The sequence below is a fragment of the Lepisosteus oculatus genome, chromosome 28, assembly GCF_040954835.1.
Source record: "Lepisosteus oculatus isolate fLepOcu1 chromosome 28, fLepOcu1.hap2, whole genome shotgun sequence".
In the NCBI taxonomy this organism is placed as follows: domain Eukaryota; kingdom Metazoa; phylum Chordata; class Actinopteri; order Semionotiformes; family Lepisosteidae; genus Lepisosteus; species Lepisosteus oculatus.
In genome coordinates this window covers 7,665,827-7,683,743 of record NC_090723.1, presented here as the reverse complement: position 1 = coordinate 7,683,743, position 17,917 = coordinate 7,665,827, and the positions used below count along the sequence as shown (strand labels likewise).

Here is a 17,917-nt window from a genome sequence, read left to right as displayed (position 1 = left end):
AAACGGTTGAGCAGAAAGTGTTGGCACGGCTAGTAAATAAACTAAATTGTACGTGATGGGCGGTCAGTTGTGCCACCTAAAATTGAGATGGAATACTCGCACTGGATGTTCACTTCTGAAGAGCTGGAGAAGAATGTGGTCTCCAGTTGTGTACATTATGGCTCTGTATCGCAGCGTATCTTGTCTGTATTAGTGCCATCGTCTCTCTTAAATATCCACGAGTCCACGTTTTTTAAAGACCTTATCCTTGAGGGAAACGATGACAGTTATTCACGGTTATCCTCGTTTGACAAGCCTACTTGCATTTTTAACTATGTTTAAAATATTGCGTAAGGTTTTAATGAATTTTGATCATTTCTTTTACTGATGTTTCTCCATAGCAGGAAACAGTGCATATCCTGCAGGAGTCATGTTTTATTAAAACTGTAGATTTGAGATGATAAGCTGTGCTTTCTTTCATATTTGGAATGAAGTATCATTTTTCTGTGGATGTGGATTTGAACTGAATTGAGCATTGCCCTGGCTCAAGTGCCTGAAAGACAGCCCAGGTTTCAGTCTGTATTTTTGTTTCCCAGTGCTGGTGTGGACAGGTCACTGCTGGGGTCACAGCCTGCAGTGGTTGTCCCTGTTATGGACAAGCTCTGGTCGTTTGAATCACTCTTGTGCATTATATCCTGTCATACAGGAAAACGGCTTTTATATAAAAATAGAAGGACCTTCTCTGTTGTAATACATTACTATCACAAGGAAAACAAGCTCTAAATCGGACACCATACGTTTACAGGATAATCGGTTAGAAATGCATCTCTGATAGATTTCTGCTGGTGGTGGTGTGGTGATGGATATTCATAGCAGGTAGTACAGTGGTGACCATCACTGCCTCATAGCGCTAGGGCCCAGGGTTCAAGTCCTGGGGTGTTGTGTGGAGTTCTCCCCATTTTCATTCTCCAGTTACTTCCACGGTCCAAAGACCTCTTTGGTTCCTGGCCGTGGTGCGAATTGGTTTCTGTCCTGGGATGGACTGGCGTCCCATCCAGGGTGTGTCCTGCCTTGCCCTCATTGCTTGTCAGGACAGGCTCTAGCTCCTCCCAAAACCCTTTGTTGGATAAAATGATTAGAAAATAGATGGAAGGGATTTTTTGGGGCGACAAAAAAATGGCATCGGAAAATGTCAGATCGGGTGCAAGCCACTGATTACAATCTGTATCGATTAGCTTTTGAAGTGAGAAGGGGTAAGGGGAATACTTTCCAATTGGATATTGTGCTGAACCCTATTGTGTGGAAACTGGACCTTAAATACTTTTCTATACCTTTCTCATTATTGTTGGTTACACAAACGTCTTAAACCTTTTTTTCTCGCATTTCCTTTTGACACAATTCAATAAAAACTACGGTAGAGAACATTTTCGCATTTGATGTTAAACCACCCTGTGAGTATGCAACACACCCGAAGTGAAATAATTACTATCTGTAAGTATACATATCTGTTTTATAACACCCCCATCCCCTTAAGCACATAGTTGCATATAATAACGATAGAAAAAAACGTGGATTTTGTACCCAATACGATTAGGTTTTGTACGATACGATGCTAGAAAAACCTCAAAGACAAATAAGTCATGTATAAAATGTTTTTCAGTTTATTTTCAAATACAGATCATTAAATACGATCTGAAATCGATGTTTGTTCATATTATGCACTATCAATGCTGAACTGTAAAAAACACTATAAAAATGATACTTTTTGAAGTAATTTCTTTTACACAATAATTATATTCTTAAACACATCAATATAAAGACAGAAAATACATTATAAATATTATACAGAAAAAATAAATATTAAATAAATAAATCTGACATGTTTGGTCTTTCACTGTTAAATAAATATAAGGCTGGCTACAACGGCAGCCGTAATAAAACGCTTCTGCATATGATGGAGATGTGAAGCCGTGGAAACGTTTACAGTTTCTGCATTTCTTTCCTCATCAGGTTGGCGAGTCGGTTCAGTTCTTGCAAATGTCTGATGACGTGATGCCTGACAATCTCCCAAGCATCAGCGCTGTATTTCTGTAAAACAATAAAAAAAACAGAACCTTTACTATTAACTGTAACGACACCAGTAATGACGGCAACTGCCTCTATTTTAGAGCAACTAGTAACGTATTAAAATACCTCCCAACCCTAACCTACAGACTTGAACAGAAGGAAAAGGCCACCTCGCTCTTTATCGTTGTCTTATTCAACTGCTTGTTTGTGCGCACCGATATACTGGCGAGAAATACGCCTGACTGAGGACTCCTTACCGTCTTTTTCAAAATGCTTTTTTCCAGCTTCTTAAAGTACGCCTGTAGTTTCTTATGTTGTTTCTTCGGCGCTTGCTGTAAAAATAAGAGTAAATATTAATAACCTGTAGCCGATTATACCAGTTTTCACCGTATTATCTGTTAAGCGCTGTCGTGGTATTTAGTGGGCTCCACATTTTAAGGAGACGGCGTCTACAAGCGAGATCTGGTTTGATATTGGGAAAAACCACACGTTTGATCTGTAATTTTGCAGAACTATCACCAGATGTCCTCGGATTTCCCATTTTTTTAAAAGAAAAACATAATCCTATATATAGACACTTACATTTAAACGACTAATTATGCGTGCCCCGCCAATTATTTTGATCATAATACAGTCATTTTGTCAACACGCGGTTTACCTTGGTTCCAGCACAGCTCCGCATCTCGCGAGCCTGACGGTGGAGGACTTCTGTGAACTCGTTCAGAAGACTCCTGTCCCAGGTCACCGAGTCCAGATTCCCGGCGTAGAGGTGCAGAAGGTGACGGAAGTTCTCATTCACGAACGCAATTTTATGTTCCATCTGTAATAGCAAATAAGCAGCAGTTAGTACCTCGGTTATTAGCAGTATACATATTCAAAATACATAAATGACGATAATCCTGTTGGAAGACGTGTGGGAGAACTTACGCTCATCTTCCTGGCTCGATTGTACAGCGGCTGTGGAAAGCGAACATCTCCGGTGTCCACCACAATCTCTCCGCCCTGCAAGGGAAGGCCGTTAAAAGTTCGTTCTTCACGCGTTTGACTTATCGTTATTGCAGACTAGCTGGACACAGATTTGCAAAGGATAAAGGATGTCTCCGGCAACGAATAGCTAAGCTAGATATATATATGGCGAAATTGTGATCAGTCGTGATCGAAATTAACACGCATGTTGTATACGTCTGTCATCCTAAGTAGAGCCAGCCACACATAACGTGTTTGAAAAAAAACCAACTTGAGTTATTATTTTTTTTTACTAAACCAAACTGTTTCTACATTTAAGAAGTAAGACAAGCGAGAAAGGAAGTAGACACTCAGCATCTGACGTTTTCATTCTAATTGACAAACTTACCATCTTATTGATGAGCGATAAGGCGTCTCTGCTCACGATATTATATCCGTTCGCGATCCACCTGCATCCCAGAGCGCAGGTCTGGCTGCAGAGCAGGAGTAACAGGCATTTCCACAGGCTTGTCGTCTCCATCGTCGGGATTGTCCGGTCGTGCGGAGGAACTGAGCTCGAAGCGGTTTAAATAAGAGAGCGCAGCAGGAGCGAGGAGAGGGTCTGCTTGTTCTCGGAGAGATGCTCGGTTTGCTGTTGTGATCCATCTTGCTCGCCCGTCGGCCCCGCTAATAAAGGCGATTCTGCGCTAGGTGTGAAAAGTGAAAACGGGAGAGCTGCCGCTCGGAATTTTCTTTTCAGCTCTTTACTTTCGGTTTCCAAATCCAACAGCTCCTGTATGGAAGACGCTCTCTCCGCGGTCTGTGTCCGAAGATCAATTTTGTGATCTCAATTTACATTTGCGACTTTGATTCCAAATATATATAGGCGTATTTTAAAATGTGTACAATATTCATAATTTGTAGTGTTATCTGAGAATTTATACTGAGGGTATACCTTGAAACGCGTGGACACTTTGTCTAATTTCAACACCATTACACAATCGCTTTAAACATCAGAACCATATGTCCAACACTAACCGCTTTTAATATTATTGTAAATTAGGTTTACTGTAGATTTATTCGAGATCTTCTAATAAACTAAGCTGGACTTTAACTAGACGCAATGTAGAAAATAACATGTTTTCCTTCTCTCTCTTCAGAATAACCAACCAGGTTGAAAACCCGAAAAAGATCGCCTGCTTTTAGATACGAACCGTAATTTTTGGAAAGAAACACGTCTTTGCAGAAGCATTTTCCGTTTATAGTCATAGTGAAGCAATGCTCGTATTAATGCACGTAAGTTTTGATCGAGTGAAGAAACGTCTATTTCTTCACAAGTCACGCAGTACAGCGACTGATTCCCTTTAAGAGTCTAAGAAAAATAGTCGTCTTAATCCTCTCAGAAAACAGGCTAAAATTTGACTTTAAGCATACTAATTAAAAATTAAAAATCCTACTTCCCGTCTTCACGAAATCTACGAATAATTCAAACAAAATGTAGAAACTTGCATGATATTCTTTGCTTTATCGATCTCCGTCTTGCTGAAACTCTCCGGCGGAGCGGAGTGAAACTCGGCTCGAGCAGAAGGAAAGCGAAAAGCGGGGAGTCCCGGCGCCTGGCCGCCGCGGTGCAGCCTGGGATCGCCCGTGCTGTCCCTTTCTCTTCGACCCTTTCGAATCGATGACGTCGCGGCGCTTGTGTGCCAAGTGAACGTCACAGCCGGGCTCTGTTGCGTCACCTTTTCACTTTGCGTGGCAAAGGGAATGTGTAGGGTGATCTTAATAAGGCCCGGCGAGGTTCCTAAAGGATTTGTACGACCAAGGAAGCGATAATGGTGGAGGTAGCCTTATAACGGGCAGGAGCACCAGGTCGGAAAAAAAACCAACCGCTTTGGAGCTCCGTCCGGGAGGTAACTGACCGAAGTGAGAAGAGATGCAAGGATATCTGCTCCCGCTGTGGGAAGCTGTAATTATTAGTGTAAAGGAACAAGTAATAGGTTTATTCCATGCTGAAAAAAAGAAGAAAGAGAACACAACGTTTCGGCCGTGGAGCCTTCTTCAGGTGTCACACTTCCTTAGTCTGTCAGCTTGTCCCCAGCCCGTGTCGTATCCAATTCACTCCCCCCCCCGAGGGTCCCTCAATGTGCAACACACCACACTTTTAATCGGCACGTTCAAATGGGGGTGAAAATGTTCCTTATTACGGCTCTTTCTGTTGCTGCTGTGGGGCATCCTAATAAGATCACTTTATTGGTTATATACAATTTCTTGCTTTAGGAATCTGTCTTGTCGCAGACCCCAGCTTGCTCTCCATGAGACACACAGACAGGGAGAGAAGTTGGGGGTCAGAGCGCAGGGTCAGCCATTTATTCGGCGCCCCTGGGGCAGCTGAGGGCTTCCTCTTCCGGCTTCGGGATACGAACCGGCAACCTTTCAGCCACAGGCGCAGATCCTGAGCCACAGAGCCGCCCAGTTAAAAAATAAAAAGACCAATCATAATCGAGTACAGAATTTAAACAACAGAATTTATCTGTATCGCACGTTTCTGACCAATTCCAATATTCCCTCGTGGCTTCTATTGTGTGGGAAAAATGATACGGGTTTTTATTCAACAAGGATGTCTTAGACCGTGTAGCTGAATCCAGAACGGGCTCTGAGCGCTGCTCTGCCTCATCACCCCCTGGTTTAGCTCGGGTTCGAGTCTGACTTGCATTGCGCTCTGTATCCTCCGATACGGACAGATCAGTCTGTCATGACCGGCCCTGTGACAGGACAAGCTGGGGTCGTTCGCTCCTGCGCATTATATCCCGTCATGCAGGGCAACAATTAAAATACCGCACAAGGTTTGTAAAATTCAAAGATTTATTGTGCAAAATTACAATCACAAGGGGAATGGTGATGCATTAAGTAAGTAGTCAAGATTTGTTTCTGTTTTTCCTACAGACACCATTTAAAAAAGGGCACATTGAGAAATGTTGACTGATTAATAGGTTCAGCAAAACCGCAATAATACTGAGCTTTTCCAATTTTATTTTTGAAATGACACCATCAAAAAAAAAATGTTGTTCCCAGTGCAAGTAATTGTAATCTGGAATACGGTTTATTCGTATAAAGTAAAACGCAAACGAGCAACAGTGAAAAATGCACACAGGGAAGTTGGTTGCTTTTCAAATGAAACCTTGTAGTATACTGTACGTTACTTTCAAATGTCTGCTTACAACCCCTACAGTGAAACACTTGTATTTGTAAGCGTGTGTGTTAATCCTCTCCGTCAGATACACAAGTCGTAATAAATGCATTAAAATACATGAAGTATTATTTTTAATATGATTAAAAGTAATAAGATCAGAAAAAAACGTCAATAATACTGAGCTTTTCAAATATTTTGACTGAATTTTATTTTTAAAATGCCGCCATCAAACATGCTATACCTATTGCAAGTAACTAATTGTGATCTGGATTATGTTTTTTCCTTGTAAATTCAAGTAACCCCCCCAAAAAATAAAAATACATCCAGGAAAGTAGAATACGTTTCAAATGGACATGACACCGAAGTTTGTGATAGTGGAACAACTGGACCTAAAATCCTTATTTACCTCGTTTTCTCGATGTCTTTGGCTAAAAAAAATACATATTGAAAACCTTTCTCAAAAACTAACCTTTTAACACAATTCAAGAAAACTATGGTGGTGAACATTTACTTTTAGATTTGGGTGCGCAATATACCAACAGTGATATATGTCTGTATCTGTAAGTTTATACAAGTGTTTTTAATCCTTTGTCAGCTGCATTGGCCATTATTCCAATGTTTCGATTAAAAATGATTCTGGTTTCTTATTACAATTGACACGTACAGTACTATATACAGAAATAAAATACTGTCAATAGAAAGTTAAAAGAGATGCTTGGTTTATTTTTTACAGTAATACAGTAATACATTAATTAATAAATATTCAATATTAAATAACATACACATCAATCGGAAACCGGCTTTTTCATGTCGTCACAAGAAAAATAGTACAAAAACTGTATAAAAAAATAGTTTGAAATGCATTCTGAGGTATAAAAAATATATAAAATAAGTTAAATTCTGCTCTAAACACTTATCAAATACATAGCCATAAATATTACTTAAGACAAATAAAATAAATAGTTCAAAATTTTAAATATCTTTTAAATAAATAAATATTTTGTTTGGTCTCTTTCACTCTTGGGTTTTTACAGCGACTGCAGTTCCAGCTGCAGTAAACCTTGTCCAACGTAATTGAGAGGTTAAGTCTCAAAAAGTCTGCATTTCTTTCCTCATCCCACCGGCGAGCCTCTCCAGTTCTTGCAAATGTTGAAAAGTATGTGTTCTGACGATTTCCCAAGCACTGGCGCTGTATTTCTGAAAAACAAAAACAAAGCCCTTGTTATGAATGATGATCGCTCTATTTTTCTTCTCGAAGGTCGTGTTGGGGGGGGAGAGAACGCGATATATCCAATAAATTGGGGAGCAAAGGGGTGTCCTTACCGCCTTTTTCAAAGTGTTTTCGTTCAGCTTCTTAAAGTACAGCTGCAGGTTCTCGTCTCTTTTCTGGGACGCTTCCTGTAAATGACGAGATCAGTCATTATTCATTCGTCCGGCTGTCGACTGAAAACGATTACATCGGGCTTCCACGCCCCCTGGTACTCACACAGCTCCGAAGCTCGCTTGCCTGGCGGTGGATGACGGCTATCAATTTGTTCAGAAGACTCCTGTCCCAGGTCACAGAGTCCAGATTCTCGGCGTAGAGGCGTAGAAGGTGATGGAGGGTCTCATCCATGAACGCAATCTTATGTTCCGTCTGTTACGGCGAATAAAAAACGGTGAGTTGCATTTATACTGCATTATTAGCAGTATAAATATATAATTTAATGATAATCCTGTGTGGGAGAACTTACGCTCATCTTTCTGACGCGATTGTACAGTGGCTGGGGGAAGCGGACATCTCCCGTGTCCACGACCGTCTCTCCGCCCTGCATGCAAAGAACAAAGCATCTTGGCTCAAGTTCATCTTCACAAGTCAAATAACATTCGTGTTTTGTTTTGTTTTTTTTGCAACGCTCGCTGATGCAGGAATCGGCTTCTTTGTTAATACACGGTAAGCATGATTACATTCCATTTTATTAATCCGATGTTTTACACACCCTTGGATAGATCCTCACAAGCTTATTTAAAAATCTGTTTTGTACTGGTTCACATTTATTTACACGAAATGTTTTTATAGTCAAGAAGTAAGACAAGTGATAACTTTTTCTGCATGCGTTCGCGAAATTATATTGCGAATTCTTAATTTATTCGCACAATAGGAAATGCTTTAACTTCTGAGCGTCTTGCATTACTATTTTCGTCGTTTTGAGAGAATATTGACAAGCCCCGACATGCGCTCTGAAGTGTAACTTACCATCTTATTGATGAGCGATAAGGCGTCTCTGCTCACGATATTATATCCGTTCACAATCCACCTGCATCCCAGAGCGCAGGTCTGGCTGCAGAGCAGGAGTAACAGGCATTTCCACAGGCTTGTCGTCTCCATCGTCGGGATTGTACGGTCGTGCGGAGGAACTGAGCTCGAAGCGGTTTAAATAAGAGAGCGCAGCAGGAGCGAGGAGAGGGTCTGTTTGTTCTCGGAGAGATGCTCGGTTTGCTGTTGTGATCCATCTTGCTCGCCCGTCGGCCCCGCTAATAAAGGCGATTCTGCGCTAGGTGTGAAAAGTGAAAACGGGAAGTTTTCACCCGCGGCTCTCTGCTTTCTCTTTCAGTTTCCGTCGGAAGGAGCGCGCAGAAAGCGTGCTCTGTATCGGACTCGCGCTCTTGCGGATTAAATACTTAAACGTCTGTTAATTGTGTTTGTTTTACTGTCATTTTATTTGAGCGTTTCGCGGGAGGCAGATATCAAGACCCGACCATCCGAAAAGGTCTGTTCTTTAATAATTATAACGTTACTTTATTAACCCTTTACAATTTCTTGCGTTAGGAATGATCTTTTCGCAGACCCCAGCTTGCTCTCCATGAGACACACAGACGGAGAGAGAGCGCTAGTTGTGCTGCCCACGCTTAACGCTTTGTGAGGATCTTCACAATTAAAAAATATCTGCGTATCTGTATTATATCGCTAATGCCTTATTTGATTTCGCAGTGCGTCTGCACAACTGTCCCGCAGACATCACTGGAGGTCTTCGTCTGGCGTTCTCTGGTAGCTGTGCAACTGAAGAAAGAAGATCTTATCCCCGTTTTGGGTTCCATTGGGTTCCATAAAGATAATTTAATTCTCCTTTCATCTTTGAAGGACACTTTCCGAAGTTAATGCGCTGCAGCCATAGAGGTCGCTCGAGGGAAAGAGAGACGAAAAGTGAAAAACGCCGCTGGGAAGCCCGGAGCTGCTCGCTTTCTCTGGCAGGGTTTTCGAATCCATGACGTCAAGGGGTTTCGCTTTCAGTGCCAGCCTGCGACCTGGGACGAATGGAACGTGTACGCGGCGCTGTTGCGTCACCTTTCACTTTGGTCTCTCTGTGAAATTCTGTAGAAGTGTGGATCACCGTAGGGCGGCTATCACCAGCTGGCCTGGATCTCACTGGGACCTTCCGTGGTCCTCGAGTTTCTTCGTGCCCGTTCCTAAGTATGGGCGGCGGGGTGAGCGGTCTCATCTCCCCCTGGTGGCCCCTGCAGTGGTTTAAAAAGAAATTGCCGTAAAGAACACTGTTTGGGGAAAATCGAAGTCCTCGTGTTTAATTTTGTGCCGTTAAACCAGGAAAGAATGTAATGTCTGCATTATCTACAGCAGTTCTTTCTTCATTTCAGTCTCTCACTTTCCGACAATAGCCCAGTCTACGCTAGCAATTTCCAGTTAGGCTGGTCTGTCTTTCTCCTACACGGAATTCATCAGGAATAACAACACCCACGACTGATTTAGGCGGATTTAAAGTTTAGTAGTCACTGCAGATCTGGCTCGGTTGAGGGGCGTCCCCTTTTGCAGAGCACGAGGGGGCTGAGACCCCCTGCAGAGTGAGGAGGGTCCAAGACGCAGATGGGGTGGAGGAGGGACACAGGAGACATTCAATTGTTTGTCATTATACTTCCACAGTATTAACTGTTGGCCATCGTCTCAACTCGACTGTGACCTGTTGTGTGTGTCCTGTGATGGACTGGTGTCCACTTGTGCTCTCCTGTCCTGTTTCACTGTTGATTCTGAGGAAACCTGCTGTGTTGACTTTGTCCGTGAGAAGGGTTTGAATACATATATCAGGTCCCATTGTGCTCTTCATCTGAAAGATTTTATTCAGTTTGCAAAGAGAAAAGTCACTGCATGTTGTGTTGTGTTGCGTTTGTTGGAAGCTCTGGACTGTAATGTCCTCTGACCATTCTGATTAGTATGAATTCTGCTTCAAGATGTTATGAAAGACCAAAGCAGACTCTGTCTTTGTGTAAAAGTTAAATAGTTTTATTATAAAAACTGAATACAACTCTTTGGACACAATAAAACGTTAATTATTTTAAAAAATACAATTTATGTTTCACATTGATTTTTAAAGCAAGCTCCTGAGAACTTATCAAGTAACATTTTTAGGAACGTGTCGTTATACAGAATACACACAGTCTAGTCGAACATTTTAATTTAGATTATACAAAGACAATAGTAAAATAACTTCATTCGAAATACATTTTATAAATAAATGTTAAAAAAATAAATATATACATTATTTTTTTCCTTCCAAAAATAAATATATAAACATTTCAAACATAAGTGGTGTGAAAACATTGAAAAGAGGTGAAAGTGCATTCCTTACACAATCTGCAATAAAGTACCGACACTATTCATCATTAAGCCTTCAGAAGAGATTGTCTCCTGCTGTCTACCCCGTGAAACAGTAAACATCCATTTCTACGGAGGAGTATTTCTTAACAGATAAGACCAAAATCAGATTCGGTGTAAACAAAATCAGAAAAGTCTGTCTAAAATAACACGCTTAGTCCTCCGGTTAGAAATACATCCGCATCCTTCCGTTGTTTCTCATCTCTCCTCTTCCTCTCTCTCCCCAAGTTTCGATGTGGTTCTTAAAATGTCCGTTGTGTTGAGTTTATTCCTCTTCCTTCACTGCCCTGATGGAGCCGGCGAGTAGCTCCAGTCTCTGCAGGTGTCGGGACACTTGCGCTCTGACCGCCTCCCACGCCGCGGTCCTGTCCTGCAAGGAGAAGCTCCAGGCGTCAGTGTGAGCGCTGAGGGCGGGACACGCGTGTCCCTCAGGTCAGGACGCGTCTCAATCCGTCTTGGTTATTAAACAAACTCGAATGTCTTTCCTAACCGCACTAGAGGGATCATCAGCCCCGGACTGGATGGCAGTCTGGACGAAGGCTGCTGCACACAGCCAGTGAGCTGTCGGAACCAGTCCGAGCGCTCTCGCTGCAGAGCGAAGGCGGTGCCGTACCTTACTTCTCAGGAGGTTTTCCACGTCCTTGAAGTACCGCTTCAGTTTCTTACTCTCCTGAGTGTGTCGGGAGGCGCGTTTCATCTCCTGGGTCTGTTAAAGACAAGCAAGACCAATGATCGTGTGGATTGATGGATGCCAGCAGGACCTCTCACAAGCCTGGCTGATTTGCTCTTGCTGGGAGTTTGGACTCCAAGGCGGAGGGGGGCGGTGAGACCGAGACACTCACGCATCTCTCCAGCTCGGAGGTCTGGCGGTGCAGGTCGAGCTGGAAGAACTCCAGCATTTTCTCATCCCAGCTGCCGGAGCCCGCGTTTCTGCTGTACAGCTCTCGGATGTGCTTGATGGCTTCGAGGATGAACACCAGCTTCTCCTCGGCCTGGTAAAACCGTTGTGCATTCTTAATAATTTCGTTTTCAGCATTAACTTGAATTGCAATTGACCGTTTTTACACTAAACATGCTTATAGACAAGAGACTGATGTATAAACAGAAGTTAAGAACGTTAATGGTTCTGAACGATTTGTAGGTGATGAAAAGGTGCCACCCACTCTCTCTCTCAAGCATGTGAATGTGAATTTTATCGCGCATTGACTTCTATTCATTACAATGAAAGAAATAAATCATAAGGTAATAATAATGAACAATGTTCTCCTTACCTTAAAGTCCTTGGCGTGCCTGTAAGACTCGCTCGGGAAAGGCACGATGACACTGGAGTGCACGAATTCCCCGCCCTGGAACAGGCAACATGCACTTGATGTGAACGAGTCAATACGGTTTTAAAGTAAACCTAGACTTAACGACATTATTCACAAGATCACGTACTTAGTACTGCGGGACAAGGAGGAGACTCAAAATTCAATAGAATTGGAATTTAGAGTCACATAACTCATTTTCAATAAATCTACTCTCATGCTTGCCGTTTATCAGTGTTTCAAATAGTTCCGTGTCAAATATTCCAAAGCATTCTTAGGAAAAAGTGTAATTCGTTCAGGACTCAGTGCAGCGCCTCAATGATGTTCACCACACCATTTTCCTGCTGAATTGTTCGCCCTGAGATTATTGTGACGATTTGCAGGCTGCAGGAGGGCATCTCCCCGGAGACACTCACCATCCCTCTGAGCAGCGACAGCGCGTCCGTGTTCACGGCGCTGAAACTGTGCCGAATCCACCTGCAGCCCCGGCACAGATTCTGGCTGCAGAGAAGGAGGAAGCAGCACTTCCACAGGCTCCTGAGCTCCATTCTTTCCGCGTCTCCTTCGCTGCTGTGTGTGGAGGCGATAGTTCTGTTAATCGGACCTGAAGCCAAGGGTATAGAGCAGGGCTCGGACAGATCCGTGTCTTATGCGCTCTTCTTGAAGTCCTCCGGTTGCTCTTCCCTGCCATGGTGCTCTCTCCTGTGGGAGGTTTATACCTCAGCCAGGTAGACGCTTGGAAAGTGAAAGCGAGGATCGGAAGTTTAGCACCTGAAGTCGCGGGATTCACAGCGCCGTCATACTTTCATTTTCAAGCCCACAGGTAAGTTACGTATCGCTCGGATATTGTGAGGAGCCGTTCAGCAAACGGATAATACGGGCGTTGTCTTGCTGGACTGTACATGTAGGGATATTTCCCGGACTCGACCTCGCCCCTCTCCTGCCCAGAGCACGGAATTTAAACCTGTAGAACACAGCTCATCCAGCTCCCCACTCTGACCTCTTACGTGAAACTCGTTTATTCTGGGTTTTGCCATTTAATGAAGCCAGTTTCGGGTTTTCACCAGTATGTTGGTGTGATAAAATTTCTAAATGGGTCAAAGATTCACATAAGACTAGAACTTAGAATACAGGTTCATTGCTTTAACATTTCCATCAGGGTATTGAGACCTTGAGATCAAAAATCTATCCAGAGGCCTGTTTTGTATTTAAAATAACGTAGTAGATTAAAACCCGTTCAGGTACAGGGCCAGTCACTAAAGTCTAATTAATAAGAGTCTCAGCTGAACAACAGGAAGTGGGGCTGGAGTGGAAGTGGGCAGACAGTGGGTCACCAGGTCCAGGACTGGGAAGTTCTGCATCAGCCTCCCATCTGTTCCCAGATGTCATTAGTGATGATGTTCTATCCTGAGTGGAATCTAATGTGCTCATTGAGGTGAAAAGTAATTGCTTCATTATCTTTCACTTTTCAGTTAAGTGACCTGTTTTGCTTTTCACAAGATGAAGCCCTGCAGTAATAAATATTCTTTGATATCCACTACCATAGGAGACCAGAATCCAAGGCACCTGGCATATGGACATGCTGCTGTCCACTCACTCTCAGCGTGAGAGTGTAACCTCAACATGCCTTTGACAAAACAGTACCAACATTCTAACACCCTCAACATCAGTGCAGGTAACGAATTAATAATTAATATAACAATAATTAATGATTAATATTTTATCTGTTTTAAGTATGTTCATATTTTAAGTACTGTACTGCGGTCTCCAATCATATGGCTGCTGAGCCAGTAAAGAGCCACCAGCACTGACATCCATGTTTCAAAAGAGCAAAGGCTACATGTCCACATCGTAGACATTTCAATCATTGTAGTCTGTAGATCACATTAGTTCATCAGAGCACGATCAGTCCCTGAGCCAATGACTCATTAGAAGTGTCAGATTGAAGTGTGGAGCTGAGGGATGGAGTATTAACTGTTGGCCATCGTTTCAACTCGACTGTGACCTATGTCACAGTCGTGTGTGTGTCCTGTGATGGACTGGTGTCCACTTGTGCTCTCTGGTCCTGTTTCACTGTTGATTCTGAAGAAACCTGCTGTGTTGACTTTGTCAGTGAGAAGGGTTTGAATACATATATCAGGTCCCATTGTACTCTTCATCTGAAAGATTTTATTCAGTTTGCAAAGAGAAAAGTCACTGCACGTTGTGTTGCGTTTGTTGGAAACTCTGGACTGTAATGTCCTCTGACCATTCTGATTAGTATTAATTCTGCTTCAAGATGTTATGAAAGACCAAAGCAGACTCTGTCTTTGTGTAAAAGTTAAATAGTTTTATTATAAAAACTGAATACAACTCTTTGGACACAATAAAACATTAATTATTTTAAAAAATACAATTTATGTTTCACATTGATTTTTAAAGCAAGCTCCTGAGAACTTATCAAGTAACATTTTTAGGAACGTGTCCTTATACAGAATACACAAATTCTAGTCCAACATTTTAATTCAGATTATACAAAGACAATAGTAAAATAACTTAATTCGAAATACATTTTATAAATAAATGTTAAAAAAATAAATATCTAAATTATTTTTTCCTTCCAAAAATAAATACATAAACATTTCAAACATAAGTGGTGTGAAAACATTGAAAAGAGGTGAAAGTGCATTCCTTACACAATCTGCAATAACGTACCGACACTATTCATTATTTCATTACTCAGTATTTCTTAACAGATAAGACCAAAATCAGATTCGGTGTAAAAAATCAGAAAAGTCTGTCTAAAATAACACGCTTAGTCCTTCGGTTAGAAATACATCCGCATCCTTCCGTTGTTTCTCATCTCTCCTGTTCCTCTCTCTCCCGGAGTTTCGATGTGGGTCTTAAAATGTCCGTTGTGTTGAGTTTATTCCTCTTCCTTCACTGCCCTGATGGAGCCGGCGAGTAGCTCCAGTCTCTGCAGGTGTCGGGACACTTGCGCTCTGACCGCCTCCCACGCCGCGGTCCTGTCCTGCAAGGAGAAGCTCCAGGCGTCAGTGTGAGCGCTGAGGGCGGGACACGCGTGTCCCTCAGGTCAGGACGCGTCTCAATCCGTCTTGGTTATTAAACAAACTCGAATGTCTTTCCTAACCGCACTAGAGGGATCATCAGCCCCGGACTGTATGGCAGTCTGGACGAAGGCTGCTGCACACAGCCAGTGAGCTGTCGGAACCAGTCCGAGCGCTCTCGCTGCAGAGCGAAGGCGGTGCCGTACCTTACTTCTCAGGAGGTTTTCCACGTCCTTGAAGTACCGCTTCAGTTTCTTACTCTCCTGAGTGTGTCGGGAGGCGCGTTTCATCTCCTGGGTCTGTTAAAGACAAGCAAGACCAATGATTGTGTGGATTGATGGATGCCAACAGGACCTCTCACAAGCCTGGCTGATTTGCTCTTGCTGGGAGTTTGGACTCCAAGGCGGAGGGGGGCGGTGAGACCGAGACACTCACGCATCTCTCCAGCTCGGAGGTCTGGCGGTGCAGGTCGAGCTGGAAGAACTCCAGCATTTTCTCATCCCAGCTGCCGGAGCCCGCGTTTCTGCTGTACAGCTCTCGGATGTGCTTGATGGCTTCGAGGATGAACACCAGCTTCTCCTCGGCCTGGTAAAACCGTTGTGCATTCTTAATAATTTCGTTTTCAGCATTAACTTGAATTGCAATTGACCGTTTTTACACTAAACATGCTTATAGACAAGAGACTGATGTATAAACAGAAGTTAAGAACGTTAATGGTTCTGAAGGATTTGTAGGTGATGAAAAGATGCCACCCACTCTCTCTCAAGCATGTGAATATTGTTATATGTGAATATAGCAATGTTCTCCTTACCTTAAAGTCCTTGGCGTGCCTGTAAGACTCGCTCGGGAAAGGCACGATGACACTGGAGTGCACGAATTCCCCGCCCTGGAACAGGCAACATGCACTTGATGTGAACGAGTCAATACGGTTTTAAAGTAAACCTAGACTTAACGACATTATTCACAAGATCACGTACTTAGTACTACGGGACAAGGAGGAGACTCAAAATTCAATAGAATTGGAATTTAGAGTCACATAACTCATTTTCAATAAATCTACTCTCATGCTTGCCGTTTATCAGTGTTTCAAATAGTTCCGTGTCAAATATTCCAAAGCATTCTTAGGAAAAAGTGTAATTCGTTCAGGACTCAGTGCAGCGCCTCAATGATGTTCACCACACCATTTTCCTGCTGAATTGTTCGCCCTGAGATTATTGTGACGATTTGCAGGCTGCAGGAGGGCATCTCCCCGGAGAGACTCACCATCCCTCTGAGCAGCGACAGCGCGTCCGTGTTCACGGCGCTGAAACTGTGCCGAATCCACCTGCAGCCCCGGCACAGATTCTGGCTGCAGAGAAGGAGGAAGCAGCACTTCCACAGGCTCCTGAGCTCCATTCTTTCCGCGTCTCCTTCGCTGCTGTGTGTGGAGGCGATAGTTCTGTTAATCGGACCTGAAGCCAAGGGTATAGAGCAGGGCTCGGACAGATCCGTGTCTTATGCGCTCTTCTTGAAGTCCTCCGGTTGCTCTTACCTGCCATGGTGCTCTCTCCTGTGGGAGGTTTATACCTCAGCCAGGTAGACGCTTGGAAAGTGAAAGCGAGGATCGGAAGTTTAGCACCTGAAGTCGCGGGATTCACAGCGCCGTCATACTTTCATTTTCAAGCCCACAGGTAAGTTACGTATCGCTCGGATATTGTGAGGAGCCGTTCAGCAAACGGATAATACGGGCGTTGTCTTGCTGGACTGTACATGTAGGGATATTTCCCGGACTCGACCTCGCCCCTCTCCTGCCCAGAGCGCGGAATTTAAACCTGCAGAACACAGCTCATCCAGCTCCCCACTCTGACCTCTTACATGCATCTCGTTTATTCTGGGTTTTGCCATTAAATGAAGCCAGTTTCGGGTTTTCACCAGTATGTTGGTGTGATTAAATTTCTAAATGGGTCAGTCCGTATCGCTCGGATAGTATGAGGAGCAGTTCAGGAAACGGAAAATATGCCCGTCTCAATATGTACACATTCAGCTTAATATGTAAGCATTTATACACACGTATATGAACGAGGCTAATTTAAATCTTTTTTTTTAATATGTTATTCGTTAGCTTGAATATAATGAAGACCTAACACACTGCCGGTTGTCTAGCTTTATTGTACGTGTACGTGTAGGGATATTTCTCATTTTTTCTGGGTTTTCCTATTAAATTAACCTAAACTAGTTTAAATTTAATAAAAATAAAGGATATTCTTATTTGATAAGACCCCTTTCACTTACACTTAAAATTATGGAACAAGTTAAAGTTAATATTCCATGCTGAAAGACGAAAAGAAACACAACGTTTCGGCTGTGGAGCCTTCTTTGGGTAGTAAAATGATTGTACTTCAGTGCACCTGTGGACCTGTTATGGGAGATCTGTCTCTTCTTCGGGTGGTACAGTGGCCTACTGGTTAGCATTACTGCTGCAGAGCACTGGAACCTGGGTTCAAGTGCTCGGCTGCTGTCTGTGTGGAGCTTGTATGCTCTTCTTGTGTTCACACAGACTTCCTCCAGGTGCTCCAATGTCATCCCACAGTCTGAAGACACACTGATAGGTTCATGGGTTTCTGGGGAAACTGGCCCTGGTGTGAGTGTGTTTTCCCTGTGTGCTCTGTCATGGACTGGGGTCCTGTCCCGGGTTATACCCTGTGCTTGCTGGGTTAGGCACCAGCATCCCCTGTGACCCCAGGTAAGTCGGTTGGAA

At 43.2% G+C, this 17,917-nt stretch overlaps 4 protein-coding genes across 4 annotated transcripts; all 4 read right to left on the bottom strand.

Annotated features, from left to right (window-relative positions):
* Positions 1 to 1,792: 1,792 nt before the first annotated feature.
* Positions 1,793 to 4,603, bottom strand: ifnphi1 (interferon phi 1). The gene is made up of 5 exons (XM_015362128.2): positions 3,401 to 4,603; positions 2,974 to 3,048; positions 2,705 to 2,866; positions 2,304 to 2,378; positions 1,793 to 2,067 (listed from the first exon to the last, which is right to left on the bottom strand). Exons 1-5 carry the CDS (start codon positions 3,530 to 3,532, stop codon positions 1,960 to 1,962), a joined length of 552 nt encoding a protein of 183 aa, XP_015217614.2. The 5' UTR covers positions 3,533 to 4,603; the 3' UTR covers positions 1,793 to 1,959.
* A 2,637-nt stretch (positions 4,604 to 7,240) lies between these two features.
* Positions 7,241 to 8,743, bottom strand: LOC102693774 (interferon a3-like). The gene is made up of 5 exons (XM_069185693.1): positions 8,418 to 8,743; positions 7,915 to 7,989; positions 7,668 to 7,817; positions 7,505 to 7,579; positions 7,241 to 7,378 (listed from the first exon to the last, which is right to left on the bottom strand). Exons 1-5 carry the CDS (start codon positions 8,547 to 8,549, stop codon positions 7,271 to 7,273), a joined length of 540 nt encoding a protein of 179 aa, XP_069041794.1. The 5' UTR covers positions 8,550 to 8,743; the 3' UTR covers positions 7,241 to 7,270.
* A 2,348-nt stretch (positions 8,744 to 11,091) lies between these two features.
* On the bottom strand, positions 11,092 to 12,681 carry LOC138225449 (interferon a3-like). Its single transcript, XM_069185556.1, has 5 exons — positions 12,550 to 12,681; positions 12,098 to 12,172; positions 11,669 to 11,818; positions 11,440 to 11,532; positions 11,092 to 11,196 (listed from the first exon to the last, which is right to left on the bottom strand). Exons 1-5 carry the CDS (start codon positions 12,679 to 12,681, stop codon positions 11,092 to 11,094), a joined length of 555 nt encoding a protein of 184 aa, XP_069041657.1.
* A 2,357-nt stretch (positions 12,682 to 15,038) lies between these two features.
* LOC138225448 (interferon a3-like) lies at positions 15,039 to 16,575 on the bottom strand. The gene is made up of 5 exons (XM_069185554.1): positions 16,444 to 16,575; positions 15,992 to 16,066; positions 15,616 to 15,765; positions 15,387 to 15,479; positions 15,039 to 15,143 (listed from the first exon to the last, which is right to left on the bottom strand). The coding sequence occupies exons 1-5, from the start codon at positions 16,573 to 16,575 to the stop codon at positions 15,039 to 15,041; spliced, it is 555 nt and encodes a 184-aa protein (XP_069041655.1).
* Positions 16,576 to 17,917: the final 1,342 nt, after the last annotated feature.